Raw genomic sequence first — 16762 nt, 5'->3', positions numbered from 1 at the left:
AAAACTGCAACAATTACCCGCCCCCACCCAGCATTTCACTGACGAGGAAAGATGTGGAGGGCTCTGGGGAATGTAATGTGAGGATTGTATGAGAAAAGTAATATTGACAGAGTGGCAATGCTTGTAACTGAGAGCTTATATGTAAAACTGCATAATCTATGTACTGTATAATTTATTATCCAGTGTCTATTAACCAAATGAGTGTGGTGGATCAAAGCAAAGCTACTCAGTCAAGACACTGAAGGCGAGAGTAATCAGCCATTCTTCCCTGTGTGGTAATGGGAGCAATAAACCCCAACCGGCCCTTGGATGTAAACACTCATGGCCCACATCTGACTGACGCGTTTTAAGCCATTGGATCACCAGACATTCATTTAATCATATGGTTTTCACGCAAGATAATAAATGATGTCTTAGGATACAAACAAATACTTAGTTTGTAATTCCGGATAGTCACCTGAAGGTAACATAAATCGAGTGAGTGAATGCTGGATGTCTTAATCTACTACTTTAGTCATAGAAATGTAGCATACAACTTACACTCAGTACTGGGAATGATGTCAGGGTTTTGGTCGTCCCTTGCCGTTGTGTTGTTGTCAGTGGTTGCCAACACAGGCGAGGTGGTGGCAGCATCGTCCCCTGCTGCACTTGTCATCTGATGGCCCGTCAGCGGTACAGTGGCGCCAGCCCCACCTGCGTCGTACACCATCTTCACCTCCTGTCTCTTGGGTCTGGTGGTGCGGCGGGACCTGATCACCAGAGTAACCACCAAGGCAGCCAGCACCAGGCACGTCACCACCCCAGCACATACACCCACGACACCGTTGATTTTGACCACATCTGTGTCTAAGGTAAAGAAAAAGAAAGGTTAAATTAGTGCCTATCGATTACTCGACCTGGCCACTGGGATGACTACTTGAACTACCAGATCAAACACATCGCCAGCCGGTATAAGCATGCACCACGCTGCGGTCTTCAACCACAACAGTGATTGGAGCAAGCGAGACATACGCCTTTTATATACTGGGTGGGAGGACGATGAAGAAGAAGAGGACTCATGTTAATGCTTATCGATTATAACTGGGTTATTAGTGAAGGCAATCAATATATATGTTAAGTCTCAGTCTTCTCATATAACCTAATACAACCTGCAGCATGGTGCCTTCCAAATCTTCAGTAGTACTGTGGATGTACAGGCATAAAGGAAAAACGAACTTTATCCATAAGTTTGACAGTCCAAGAACTGATCTCGGGTTTTTCAAACTGCAAGCTGTGCATGCTGATCTATCCACCACCTGCTCCCGTGACCTTCTGGGCAAAACCAACAAAAGTAATACAAAATACATGAGAAGCAAACACATGGAAGAGCTTAGTCCCTAGTGTTCGATGAAGTACAGTCGATCAAAAAAAAAACAAAAGTATCGGTGCACACCACTGGCGATGGCTCCTGGAAATGACTTGATGATTCTTCCCCCACGTTTATGAATATAAGTAAAAAGGAATGCCGTATATCGCTTGCTGGAACATATTCTAGTTAATGTTATTATACGCATATGAGAAAGATTACAGATTAATCATTTTTTAAACTTAATAAACTATACTGATGATTCCGGATATCATCGTGCCCCTCCTGAGCGGTACTCTATTGATCAACTGAGCATACGGCAAAAGAAAAGTATAGCACGGAGTATGTAGCACACAACGATATAACACGACGGTCGAGGATTGGTATTATGGTCGCGTATTATGAAGTAGATTTCTTGTTGGACTACCCATACACGATACATCTTTTACTGTGTGTAACATCAGCCAATATATATATATATATATATATATATATATATATATATATATATATATATACACACACACACATATATATATACTAAATATATATATATATATATATATATATATATATATATATATATATATATATATATATATATATATATATATATATATATATATCGCACAGACAGATTCAATTTCAGAAATGAAAGAAAGAAGATCATTAAAGGTAAAAAGATATGCCCAATAATAGTAAACGAAAACAAAGCAGCCTTTCAGTTGGAAATAAGGAACAGATTTCAGGCTCTAAGTAATGCTGAATGTGACACTGATGAGCTGAATGACAGACTAACAAAAGCGCTAAAAGAATCAGCAGAGGTAGTAGGAAAACCTAATACAACAAAAGCCAAGAAGTATTCAGAAAAGACACTCGAGCTTATGAAAAAAAGGAAATGAAATGAAAGTAAAGACAAAGAAAGACGAAATAGAACGAGCAGAATTAAATAAGCTTATCAACAAAAGACAAAGAGAAGAAAAAAGAAAGAGAAACATGGATCAGATCAAAGAAACCATCGACAATGGAAAAAGTCTGAAACAGGTCCGAAGCAAAATGGCACTAGGAAGGTAACAAATGACATCACTGAAAGAAAAAAAAAGGTTAAATCATTAAATGCAGAGATAAGATGGTGAAGAGAGTTGAAGAATTTTACAAAGAACCGTATGCATCAAAGACAGTAGTATCAATAGTTAACTTTTCAGTTGACACAAGTGAAATACCTGAGGTAACACCAGAGGAAGTAAATGTTTGTCTTAAAAATATGAAAAGAGGGAAGGCTCCGGAAGAAGATGGAATAGTAACAGATTTACTTTTGGATGCCGGAGTAGAAGTACAAAATAGGCTTGCTCACTTATTTACCCACTGCATAAAACAGAAGAACATTCCCAAAACATGGTGTAATGCAATAGTTATTTTACTCTACAAAAAAGGTGACTCAAAAGATCTTAGTAACTATCGACCCATTAGCTTATTACCAGTCATTTACAAACTCTTCACTAAAGTCCTTACGAACAGAATAACAATAATTTTGGAGGAAAACCAACCTCGTGAACAGGCAGGATTCCGAAGCGGGTATTCGACCACTGATCATCTACATACAATGAACCAGCTAATTGAGAAAACTATAGAATATAATAAACCATTGTGGTTAGGTTTTGTTGATTACAAAAAGGCTTTCGACTCAGTGGAGCATACAGCAATTGTAAATTCATTGCGAGAACAAGGAGTGAATGAGAACATCGTAAACCTGCCCGAAAACATATATAAAGAGGGAACTGCTACAGTTAAATTACATAAGGACTCAGAAAAAATTAAGATTGAGAAGGGCGTGCGTCTGGGAGATACAATTTCACCAAAATTATTTACAGCATGCCTAGAAAGTATTTTCAGAAAGCTTGACTGGGAAAACAAAGGAGTGAACATTGATGGAGAAAAGCTAAACCATTTAAGATTTGCAGATGACATTGTCCTAATTTCAGAAACAGCGGAGGCATTTCAAAAAATGTTAAATGGCCTGAACAGAGAAAGTCTGAAAGTAGGACTGAAGATGAAGAGGTAAAACTAATGTTTATTCCACAAACACTAAAGAGCGTCATCAGAATAAGCGATGAAGTTCTTGAAGAAGTTGAGGAGTACAACTACTTGGGACAAATACTAAAATTAACGAAAGATCATGATAGCGAAATAAAAAGACGCATTACAGTTGGATGGAAAGCTTTCGGTAAACATAGAGACATTATGAAAAATAGCCTGCCAGTTTGTATGAAACGAAGAGTATTATAACGAATGCATAATTCCAGCTATGACGTATGGTTGTGAGACCTGGAAACTAACAAAATCAATGGGAAATAAATAAATCCGTTCTCAGAGAGCAATAGAAAGGTCAATGTTAGGAATATCTTTAAGAGACAGGAAAAGATCAACTTGGGTGAGAGAGCAGACTAAAGTCAAAGATATTGTGGGGTTTATAAAGGAACAAAAATGGAGGTGGGCAGGCCATATAGCAAGAATAAGGGATAACCGATGGAGCAAGAGGCTTACTGACTGGACACCAAGAGAATGTAAGCGTAGCAGAAAAAGACCAGACAGGAGATGGAAAGATGAGATAGAGAAATTTGCAGGGAAAACGTGGCAAAGATTGGCTCAGTCAAGGAATTCGTGGAAAAAGTTGGGGGGAGGCCTTTGTTCAGCAGTGGACAAGTTATGGCTGATGATGATGATGATGATGATGTTGATGATATCGTACACCTAACGTTCGAAACATGTGAAAGTGAGCGAGTTTTGCACACAAAGATGACTATTAATCTGGTGTCCCAAAAAAATATAGCAAACTGAATGTGAAGTTTTATGATATTACGAGTCCTAATAATTATCAAAGTATTAAATTTTGTACTTACAATCACAGAGTCCCCCATATATCACAACCCTCGACCATATTTCAGAGTGATACGTGTGGTAAGACGGACAATTCTTTTACGGTTTAGTGAACATTACTCTCCATTATTCCCAGGCTACCACCAAATGAGTATATTTAAGAAATAACCTTCAGTAGTGAACTCTTTGGTGGAGAGTACGGACCGTATTTTCGTGGGTTAAGGAAGCTCCCTATCACCTTTTCCTGTGCTCCTATGTGATTTATTTGGTTGATTACTCCTTACTACCCACATTTGTATAACTGAAATCAGTCACCGCCATACTCAGCATAAGGCTGATATTAACCAGCTTCATCCAAAAAATAAATTGCTTAGCGGCAGTTCCTAGTGGGCATCCTTAACTAACAAGAATACGGACCTATTTCGTAACGTTTCGTCTCAAACTTAGTACAACTGTCAGGAGATAGCAAGCATATAGTAGAAAAGCCGACATCGTATAGAAAAGCTTCTGTTCTAAATTTTGCTATCATTTTGGGCTCTACAGAGAACGCTAGAGAAAAAAAAAAAAAAAAAATGAATTGTTCTATTTCCCACCACAATATAATCCACTTGTCACTATCAACCAGACACAGAAAGTATATGTTAGCCATTGCTATACGATGACGGCTTTTGTAAATGAATAACAGCATTTTCCATAACCCCTCAACCATTCACTCCTACGACTTTTTTTTTTTTTTTTTTTTAATATACAACCACCAGACGACATTATTCAAGCGAAGAGAGTCAGTTAATCGAAAGGAAGTTAAGTAATGATATATCTAACCGCTCCAGGTCGAGCTATCAATCCTAAGACGCGTCCATACGTGTACTGGAACAAGTGTTGGCAACATGTAAACAACACAACAACGAACAAGATACAAACATGCGGGAACAGCAACGTCCAGATCATGTTGGCAGCATCATGGTGATGTCTCAGCTGCCATGTATGAACACAATTCATCACCCCTGCTGCCAGCAGGTTTGAAGCTGCACTAACATGCTGAATAAATCTATCCAAATACTGCTGCATACATGTATCCAAACATGTTGCCAGCTCTGTTGTCAACACATGTTCGAGTACACGTGTGGACGGGCACTAAGGCGAATAAAAGAAACAAAGTTAGAGAATACTTTACGGGATTCAACGTGTTACCTATAAGAAGTCTATCAAAAGGAAGAATATGAAAATGGAGTTTCTGTCCTAAAGCGAATTAAAAAAAAAATGAACAGGCAGTGAAAGAATCTATTGCACTAAAGCGAAATCAAGGTGGGAGCTTTTGTGAGAGTTCCCCCTCCAGAAAGAAACCAAACACAGAGGATAGCAATATATTCTAAACTATAATGCAACAAGACGCGAAGTCGTGATCTGGCTATGCTGTTCTAGAGTTTAGGCCAGGAAGGAGTACAATAGGCCCCACCATCAACAAACACCACCACTCCCAAGGCCATATGATCGCCATGTTGGGAAGTCCCCCGTCACTTCCTCCTCAACAGATGGCTTTTGCATATGGCACATTTACATTCTTTTGTTAAACATACGCCATGATTTTTTATATGCATGCCGTACCCAGCTATCCCTCTCATACGCTTTGAAAAGTAAGGAGTGAAGGCAGTGGCGATGAAACTACTAAGGATTATGTGTAGTTGCGTTGGTCTGGCGGATAATGGAAACGAAGATTAATTTAGTGAAAGATGTCGACCAAGGAATCATACTGATAAAATGTAGAAGACAATGACTTATGGACACATAAAGAATGGTGAAAAAGGTATACCATACGTGAGTTTGAATGAAGGCAGAGGAGGCATAGTAGTGCTAAAAGGAGATGCATGGATACTGCAGCTGAGTGTCAAAAAGCATGGTATGGACATTAACGAAGCTAAAGGAATAGAAATTCTGATCAAAATCCAAATACGAACTTAAATATGAGAAAAAAGCCCGATATACTTGGTAATTATTGCATTAAAGTCTGAGCTTCTTCACCCCTTTTCTGCGATTACTTTATTTTTAGTGGACTCTTCCTGTGTCCTGCTGATATTAGTAAACTTCATGCAGCCTCTGTTGGTGAAAGATTAATGAAGGCTATATCAAACCCATAAAGTTCAAAAGCCTCCTCTAAGTTAAATAAAATCGTCTGAATATGGCAAAAATAAGAAGTATGTCACAGGAATAAAAAGGTTAACTAAAGAATATCTAAGTTATTCAGGTGCATTAAGCGTACAGTACTAACAAGCAGACACAAACTAAGAGTAGAATCTGTTTTTATGTGGGATGGTGTAAAATAGTAACACGACTGTGCAGAGGGAAGGTGACTCAGACTGCAATAGGAGAGTGAATCTAGAAACGCTTAAGCTGGCGACTGATTTCATGAAGCTTAGTGCAATAATTGATAAACAGATAGACAGATAGATAGACAGACAGACAGACAGACAGACAGATAGATAGATAAAGAGCAGTAATAACAGTAGTACTAGTCGCAATAGTAGTAACCCCAGGTTCATCTGAATGCAAACCTACTGGGTTGTAGGCTGAAGCTATCCTTCTCCTACAGTCTGCCATTCTCCGTTTACGCGACTAGGAGGAAAGAGACTTTGGTATGGGCAGTCGGTGAAGCCACCCGGTCATATCAGCGACACCACGTGATTGTGTCCTTCCCCATCTCCAAAAATGTTAGATAATTCGTGTTAATGTGCAAAAAAGCTAAAATTATGATGATGGCTCAGACACACACACACACACACACACACACACACACACACACACACACAAAGGCAGAAGACAGGTCGTGTGTGCTGGGCAGCCTCTCAGAACCCCCCAGGCTCTGTCTTCCCCCTAACTATGAAAAAGCTCACCCCCACCAACCGGGCTAATGTATAGCCGGGCCTCCACTATAGGTGGAAGAAATCTTGAAACGAACGAACGAACGCTCAGAGCAGGAAGGTGGCAGATATTCATTGTTTTACTAGGAGATGTCTTTTACAGGGTGAACTAAACCATCTACAATAAACACCTATAAGAAAGACACATTAGCATACAGACAGATAGAAAACTCCGTAACGAGGCTGCAGGAAGGCTATGAAGAACTGGTACAATTGTCATACAGATGGTGTAGTTATTGTAGTTGTTGTTGTTGTTGAGCCCGGTAGACGAAGTCAATGGTCATTGTTTTTGTACGAAATGTATCTGTGTGTGCCTGTGTCTAAAACTCAAATCTCAGAAAGTATTGAACGTAGAAGGAAAAATTATTAATAAAAGTGTTTAGAGAGACAACTTGAGGTCACATGTCACTCAACCAGCATTGGGAGTCATCCAGGATGGATATATAGTAGTCAAGTTTTCATATAACAGTATTATTACAGTCTACCTAGCTCAGGTGACCGGTAGTCTTATTGTTGTTGTTATTGTTGAAGCCCCTTGCTCATTTGGACATGAAATCAATGGACTACAGGAAATCAGCCACTTCAGTCAGGTCCTGCCAAAAATCTTTTGTTGAACTTATGTTCAAGAACTGTATGTGTCAAGAAAGCGTGGTGCAAAAGAGGAATGGTGTGAAGGGCTGATTTACAGTAAAGAACTGTGAATTATTCGTGAGTTGGATTTTTAGTAAAATATAGGTATTGCAAGGATATGAACCATTAACAGCGAGACAAGTGGATCTGGATCTCTTCCAATATGAATGCTGCCTGTGTAAAGAATATACAGTATATATATATATATATATATATATATATATATATATATATATATATATATATAGAGAGAGAGAGAGAGAGAGAGAGAGAGAGAGAGGTTGGGGGAGTGGACTTTCTGACCACTACTTGGTGGTGGCCAGAATTAGGATTCAAGTAAGATGGATGAATAGAAGAAGGGAAAGACGAGAGGAAGGAGTAGTTGCAAGGAGAGTGGAAAGGTTACAAGAGGATGAGAAAAAGGCAGAGTATAAGAGAGAAGTGGAGGAACGATTGGGCAAATATGAATTGGAGCAGATGGGAGACGTGGAAGGTGTGTGTAGGATATTTACAGAAGAAATATGTGCAGCATGTGATGTGGTGTGTGGAAGGAAGAGAAGACGGAGGGGGGTGCAAGGAACAGCGTGGTGGACTGAAGAAGTGAGACAGGCTGTGGCACGAATGAAGAAAGCATACAATGAATGGATGAGAAATAGGGGCGTGGAAGAAGTTGAGAGGCGGAAGAGAGAGTTATATGTAGAAAGAAAGAGAGAGGTGAAAAGATTAGTAAGAGAGAGTAAGAAGAGAGTGGATGAGGAATTTGGAAGGAATTTGAGTGTAAAGTGGAGGGACTGTAAGCAAATGTTCTGGAAAGAGGTGAACAGAGTAAGACAGGGTAGAAGTGAAGTTAGCAGGGGAGTGAAAGATCAAAATGGTAGATTACTAGTGGAGAAGGGAGAAAAAGTGAGCAGATGGAGAGCACTCTTTAAGGAATTGTTGAACATAGAGGATGGAAGTAATGCGAGTATAAGTGGCTGGGGAATGGCTGGGAGAAGGAGGGAGGTGAGAAGACAGGAAGAAATCAGTAGGACAGAAGTTGTGGAAGCAATGAAGAAAGTTAAATCGGGGAAAGCCCCAGGAATTGATGGAGTGTGTGGTGAAATGCTGAAGCATGGGGGAGAGATAGTAGTAGAATGGATGTGGAAGATGTGCAGATTGGCCTGGGAGGAAGGTAGAATCCCGGAGGATTGGAAGTCAGGTATAATTATTCCCTTGTACAAAGGAAAAGGGGAAAAAGAAGTGTGTGGTAATCATAGGGGCATTTGTCTTCTTAGTATAATAGGAAAAGTGTATGGTAGGATACTTATTGACAGAGTTAGAGAAAGAACAGAGAAATTAGTTGGAGAAGAACAGGGAGGCTTTAGGAAGGGAAGAGGTTGTGCAGATCAGATATTCATTCTTAGATCTTAAGTGGAAAAGTTTCTAGAGAAGGGAAAGTTGTATGTGGCTTTCATGGATTTGGAGAAAGCATATGACAGGGTGGATAGACAAGGATTGTGGAAAATATTAAGAATATATAGAGTAGATGGGAAGTTGTTGAATGCTGTGAAGAGTATGTACGATGGTGCGAAGACTGCAGTGCATGTGGATGGTGAACTAAGTGAATTTTTCTCTTTGAAAGTTGGGTTGAAGCAGGGATGTGTCATGTCTCCATGGTTGTTCAATCTGTACATGGATGGGGTAATAAAAGAGGTACAAGGTAGGGTAGTGGATGTTGGAGTGGCCCTGGTGAGAGAGGATAGTGTTTGGAAACTCCCTGTACTGTTGTTTGCAGATGATACTGTGTTGTTGAGTGAAGACGAAGGGGAGCTGCAAGGCTTGGTGGATGAGTTTGAGAGAGTGTGTAAGAAACGGAATCTAAAGGTGAATGTAGGGAAGAGTAAAGTGATGGTCTTTGAGAGGGATGAAGTCAGTGAATGTACAGCGAGGTTGGATGGTGAGGAATTGGAAAATGTGAGTACATTTATGTACTTGGGTAGTGTGATGAGTAAGGATGGAGGTTTGGAGGGTGAAGTGCTTGAAAGTGTACAGCGGGGAAGAAAGGTTGCTGGTTCTTTGAAAGCAGTGATAAGAAACAGGGAAGTGAGCATGGAAGTGAAAAAGTTACTACATGACAGTATTGTGATACCAACTCTAACGTATGGAAGTGAAGCTTGGACGTTGTTGGAAGGACACAAGTCAGGAGTGAGAGCAGTGGAAATGAGTTATTTACGAGGAGCCTGTGGAGTCACATGGAGAGAAAGGCTGACGAATGAGGATATAAAGGAGCACTTTGTGGTGTGGATGTGGATGTGATAGGAAGTGTTATGAGGAACACACTGAGGTGGTTTGGCCATGTGGAGAGAATGGAGGGTGAAAGACTGACGAAGAGAGTGTATGTGAGTGAGGTGGGGGGGGAAGAGGGAGGGGGAGGCCGAGGATGAGATGGAGAGATGGGGTGGAGAGATATATGAGAGAGGGGGGTGTGAGCTGGGAGCAGGGCAGTAAAATGGCGGGGGACAGGGCGACTGGGAGGCGATTTGCTTGAGGTCACCCAAACGGGATTGAGGCGTCTGGCAATATATATATATATATATATATATACAGTATATATATATATTGCCAGACGCCTCAATCCCATTTGGGGTGGCCACAAACAAATGTGGCCCGAAGGCGACAAACCTATTGCAGTGCCATGCGGCCATATGCGAGGTGAGTACAGGGGAACTCGTGCCACGCAGGACACGCTGTCGAGCTATAACAAATTAACACCCACCAAAGTGTGGATGACGCAGGAGAATAACATCTAGGTTATCATTTTCCAACAAATGTTTACCAGTGTCCACTAATTTGAGTCTGTGTGATATTAAATCATAAACAAGTGGACATTGCAGGCAGTAATGGTCAAGGGTGTTGGCATTGGGTGCATCACACAGCTTACAGAAGGAGAAATGACGTGTGTCGCCCACTCCGTCGACGAACCATAAGACCACTGCGACGATATCTATGGGGACAAGAGAGAAAGTGATCATAATGTTGGATAGACACACTGTGAGCCCTCTCAGCATTTCTACGGTGGAGAATAGGGAAGCGGGCTGCTCCGCGTATTATCTGCTTGTAGCAGATGGGGGAGGCATTAGTAGCATCCACACTGGGCGGATCCAGTCCACAGGCAGTCCTTGTAAGGACGTTAGTGGTGTTGGCTGTGAGACCAATATGAGAGGGAATCCACGGAAAGTGCATCACCAACGAACGATCGCGGGCAGTGGCCAATTGACAGAGAATCTGCATAACGAGGTGTTGATATGCAGGCCTGGGAGAGGAGAGGGCTTGCAGGGCCAGCTGTGAGTCACAGATGATCAAGCCACTGCTGTTCTTCTGTATTAATAATGTAACTGCATCCAGGAGTCCATGTAGTTCGCAATACATAGAGCTCAATGAGATTGGCAGTCGACGGCCCAACCAGCCCCTTTGAGGTGGGTCCAGACTTAGGGAAAATACAGCACAGCCAGCACTGCCATCCTCCTGCAGGGAGCCATCAGTGTAGATATGGTGGGCTGAAGGGAGGGAAGATGACAGCCTAGTGATGGTCTCCAAGGCTAGCTGAAGCTGAGGCAGGTCAGTCTAAGAGGCCGGAGTGTATGAGATAGCAGGCCCAGGGGTCTGCCAAGGTGGAATGCCATAGTCCACCTCCCCAGCAAGCACCGGTACGTTGATGTTTAGCTGTCGGACGTTTGAACAAACAGTGTTAACTAATGTGTGGCCACCACTGCGAAGCAGACTTTGGTGCAGTGGGATCAAGGGAAGTCCGAATGATGTGAAAATAGTGGGGAGAAAGGTGAGGATAATGCAGGCAATTAATGCTGAAGTATGTAACTACAGAGAATATTCTTACAACAAGTGGTGGAGGGTTGAGTTCAAGTTGCATGTTGACAATTCTGGTTGAGCCAGGGCAGCCCAGGATGAGTCTCATTACTGCGTTTTGGAACTTCTCAAGAGGTTGTAAGGCTGTTCTGGAAAGTTGACAAAGAGCAGGGGAGAGATAATCAACAACTGATCGAATGAATGCTATATATATATATATATTCGTGCTACAGGGATAGACACCCCGGCAACATAATTAGTGAGCCACTTGAGAGGTTTTAGGCACTGCTGTAGGTGGATCAGCAGATCCTGAACAATCGGATCTGCACGTCCTCTTGCAGGAATAGAGGGAGAAATCTGTACAGGCGCCCCCAGATGAAGGTACTGCTTACACAGAGGGATGACACAATCCCCGACAAAGAATACAGGCAGTGTTCTTGCTGGATGGGAAATGAAGATTCTACTCTTTTCTGGAGAGATAATGAGTCCACATTTGGATGCCAACCCGTGACAAAAGTGAAGGAAACATTGCAGATCTGTTGGGGAATTTGAGTGAACGCAGATGTCATCAGCATAGCAAGTAATCGTGGTTCCAGGGATGTCAGGAATGAGGGTGAGTAGACGATGCATGAGGATATTAAACAAAAAAGGATTAAGGGCACCACCTTGTGGAGTACCAAGCTCGAAATCCTTAGCAGTGCTGTATGCTCCCTTAAAAAGAACACGAGAGGACCTATTAGACAGGTAACCATATATCCATCACAGCAGGTTTCCCTTAAATCCAAAATCCACTAGCTGGTCGAGGATGATGTCTCTGTTGGCGACATCAAATGCATTCTTTAAATCAATGAAGGCCACTGCACTGATGGGGGATAGGAAGGTGTATAGCTCCATGGGGCAGTGATGTGTCCCTCGCTGTGGTAAGAAGCTGTAAAGTCAGGGCGAGAGCCTGTCCTGAAGCCTAAACAAGAGTCTTGTGAGGAGGATGAGTTCTAGTACTTTACTGAAGCTGGAGGTAGGGGAAGCAGGTCAGAACTTATCAATGCCAGGTTTAGGAATAGGCACAATTGTACTGCAGGTCCAGGCTTGTAACACGTATCCCAGACAGATGCAAAGGTTGAACAGCTGGAGAAGAGGATTACCAGGAACTTTCAGGAGGCCACGGAGGACAGAAAAAGTGATGTAATCATCCCCTGGAGGAGTTACCCTACCCCTGGCGAGGGCCTGTCGCAGTTCATCGTTTGTTATAGCCACACCATCCTCATCGTCTGTCCTCAGTAAAGTGGTGGCGAGATGGAGTGCATAAAAGTTTTTCTGGGTGGAAAGCATGTCCTGTATGTGTGTGGGAGGGGTGCAATCCCATGACTGTGCAGACCAGGCAGCTACATGATCCTGTGTGTACTGTGATGGACTGTGGTGGAGGACACTAGGGGGTTTCTTAACAACCTTGGTGATAAGGCGCCACATGGAACCAACAGTCATTTGATGGTTCATGCTATTGGTAAGTTTATGCCATGAACTGGTATAAATGCAGTGCTGGAGAGTAACTAGATCATCTCTCGACAATCGATATCGATGAAGACTCTCGGGGGAAGGTTGTCTTTGAAAGGCAAAACTGTCTTCCACCACCTTCCTCTCTGCCTAAGCGATGTGATTATCCAGTGTCCAGGTGTGGGCATCATGATGGCGCGTAATGTGTGGCCTGCTGACATAACGAGTGTAAAAGTCATGTGTGGAGCTGACAAGAGGTGAATACAACTTTTCGGGACAATGAAGCTCGAAAGTGGGAAGAAGGTTGGTCATATAGGAGATGTATGTAGGGCAGTACTTGGCTGGGATTGCAATGCGAGTTCGTCTGTGTACAGAAGGTGTAGCAGGGAGGGAATAATGAAAGCTGAGAGCAAAGTGATCGAAGAAGAGCGCAGGGATAGATGAACACCTGACCCGGGACGCCACGAGGCCGGAGAGAGAGAGAGAGTTTAACGTGCAGCCACACTTGCTCGAAGCATGTGATGACAAGATGAAGCGAAGCACTAGGTGAGACCCGCGGCAATACAAGAATTTGAACGTTGATCGGACCCCAGAGCCTCGTTTCCTCTCGTCGATCACATGTTTGGAACAAGTGTGGCCGCACGCTTAAGTCTGAAGCACACTAGCAGGATGAAGAGTTTTAAAATTTTCTTCTCTAAGCTGTATATCAGCATCCACGGTTTATGGAGTACATACCAGGCCCCTGTCGTTACTAAGATTTGTTCTTGAAGGATGACATGGAGAGGAGAAAGCAGCCTCTAGCCAGGTTTCTTATTTGTTTAATCAAGCAAATTCGAGGTTATGAGAGGAATACTGTCATAAGTTACTTTACACTTATGTTCTTTGGACTCCGCTTATTAACGGACCTTAAGATAAATACCTTGTAGCAAACATAATTCCTCCACCTTAACTTTGCCCAGGTCTTTGTCCTTTGGCAGTTTCATTCATAAAGGTCAGTGGCAGTGTAAAACAATGTTACAGCTATACATCCTTCTCATAGCACTTCCTCGTGATTAGCACTATATTCCTGCTTTAATCTCTAGTTGCAGCTCAGCATTCCAACTGTACAGATATCATTTTTAATTCAACTTAGGGGAAAATGAGCATAGATTCAATTTTGCAGGAACAATAAGGCGCTAGAAGATTCTGCGCTTGTCTTTTTTTGACCCTAAGAAAAAAAAAAAAAACATCCTAATTACGAGGGGATGATAGCGGTGAGATTCTGGGAATTTCAGATTAGGAAATGTATTAATAAAGGTTCTATTTATGTTTTCATGTGTGTGTGTGTGTGTGTGTGTGTGTGTGTGTGTGTGTGTGTGTGTGTGTGTGTGTGTGAATAAGCAAATACAGATAGAAGTTAATGATAATCGGGAATAAGTTTGATTCGTAGTATTATTCTCTTCAGTAGTTCTTTTAGTTTGGTTGTGAGGTGTTTGGTATTTACAAAAGTGAATGAAATCTATTACTAGTCATTTTACACACAATTTAAGCTGAAGAATGATTATGAATATGGTACATTTGGGAACAAGTGTTCACCTAATATTCCAATCTTCTTACTTTCTACTGCTGGCTAATATTCGTCAGTTGAGAGGGGTTTATTAAATGATTCCCATTGAATTGGTGCATTAAGGGGGAAGGGACGGAAATTCATACACTCAAAGGAGACACAGTGGAAGAGTATGTGAATTTTTTGTCACTGGCTCTACCTGTTGTGCTGGTCCTCTTTGGTAAACATAATTAATTTGTTCTGATCCCCTTTGGTCATTATAATTAATCTGCTCACCTATTCTGATCCTCTTTAGTAATCTTAAGCAACTGGCTCACCTGTACTTGTCCTCTTTGGTAATCTTAGTCTACTCAGTCACCTGTGCTTGTTTCTTTGATGATTACAATCAACTCACCTGTGCTTGTTTCATTGGAAATTATAACTGATTCCATCACTTTTCCTGGTCACTTTTGGTAAATATAATAAACTAGGTCACCTGTGCTGGCCTTCCTTGATAATTATCATACATGCGCTCACCTGTACTAGTCCTCTTTTGTGCAATGTCCTCACGTGTCGCAACAGCCATCCTGACGGGCTCACTTTGACCCTTCTTGTTGACACCCGTGATTGTCAACACGTATCTAGTCCCGGGTTCGAGCCCCGTCAGGAGGAACTCAGGCTTTGGTGAGGTGGAGGTGTTGGCGAGGACCCTTGGCGATGTTTCCTTGGCCGGCTTGTCCTCTGAGGCTGTGGATGTGGCAGATAAGGGTAGTTCTAAGGGTGATGAGACTGCCAGTTTGAAGGTCTGTGCCAGTCCCCCGTCCCAACCTGCCTGGCACCTGACGTAGGCGCTGGTGGTGCTCACGTTGACCACACTGCACTGGCTCACTGGCTCTGGGGCAGCTGAGAGAGAAGGTAGAGAAGGTTAAGTCGTGACGGGAAGGAGACCTGAATTGATCCTTAAAGAACAGAAAGAAACTTTATCTTAAGAGAATCGCGTTAATATTACTTTTTTTTTTTTTTTTTAATTAAACGAATTAGTTTTCTTCTATATTTACTTCCGTAATCATTCAACGATCTTCCATCATTCTTGAAAATTTTAAGGGAAAAAAAAAATGTTAATGTTTCGCGCAAATGATGCAAAGGTTGGATTTGAATTATGTGTAAGTTAGATCCGAAGGATATGATTAATATTACTGATTGGTTAATGCTGGTTAGATCAGTTTTTGGATGAATTTCCTTTCTGTTTCCATACAAATCCTAGGCTACATGCAAAGAATGCCAAGTTTAAGCTCAAACGTTACTAAGTGTATGTTCGAAGAACGTGGCGTTCAGGAAACAGATTGTTTTTATAGGACAAAAATAAAGACGGGGGACATTTCAAGGCGAAATGAAAGTCAGATTTCAACATAAAGCACCATTAAGCTCTAAATAAAATGTTTACCTAAAATTATCAGACAATAGTAGGAAAATAACAGTTGAAACTTCCCACTTACTAGCGTGGTAACAATTGCGAAAAGTGAGTCAACTATAAATGGCATGTGTGCTAAAAAAAAAAAAAAAAAAAAAAAAGCCAATAAGAATAAAAAAACTACAGGTATAATCAAACGAGATAAAACTATAAGCTGTAACCACATAAGTAAGAGAAAACATCCCTAGGGTGAACAGTACAGCTTTGTTGCATCAAGAACAAAATGATAAAGGATTTTTTCTTCTACTGCAAAATGATGTCTCTCCTGGAATGCATAAAACTCCCAGATGCTGAAAGGAATATTGTTTAGCAGACATCATCATACCGAAGAAAATTATATATATATATATATATATATATTATATATATATATATATATATATATATTGACAGACGCCTCAATCTCGTTTGGGGTGGCCACAAACAAATCGCCTCCAAGTCGCCCTGTCCCCCGCCATTTCACTCCCCTGCTCCCAACTCACACACCCCTCTCTCATATACCTCTCCACCCCATCCCTCCATCTGTAGAGAGAGAGAGAGAGAGAGAGAGAGAGAGAGTTGAAGAAAACTTACGAAAAAAAGAAAAAAAAAAGGTCCGAGAAGAAAATGAAAACTACAGAAAGTTCCAGTTAACTTCTGCAAGACTTACGGTTCACACCTCCTTC

General features: G+C 41.6%; 1 protein-coding gene across 1 annotated transcript in view; it reads right to left on the bottom strand.

Moving 5' to 3' along the window:
* Positions 1-514: 514 nt before the first annotated feature.
* LOC145416700 (adhesion molecule nephrin-like) overlaps positions 515-16762 on the bottom strand; it is a 221091-nt gene continuing 204843 nt past the window's right edge. Inside the window, exons 13-15 of the mRNA XM_080285636.1 lie at positions 15164-15529; positions 656-846; positions 515-589 (exon numbers count right to left, since the gene is read on the bottom strand). Coding sequence (XP_080141762.1) covers positions 515-589; positions 656-846; positions 15164-15529 — 632 coding nt within the window. The remainder of the gene's footprint in view (positions 590-655; positions 847-15163; positions 15530-16762) is intronic.

The sequence above is a fragment of the Coenobita brevimanus genome, chromosome 107, assembly GCF_032717465.1.
Source record: "Coenobita brevimanus isolate Jiangsu-jjx chromosome 107, ASM3271746v2, whole genome shotgun sequence".
Lineage (NCBI taxonomy): Eukaryota > Metazoa > Arthropoda > Malacostraca > Decapoda > Coenobitidae > Coenobita > Coenobita brevimanus.
This window is presented reverse-complemented; position numbering and strand designations above follow the sequence as displayed.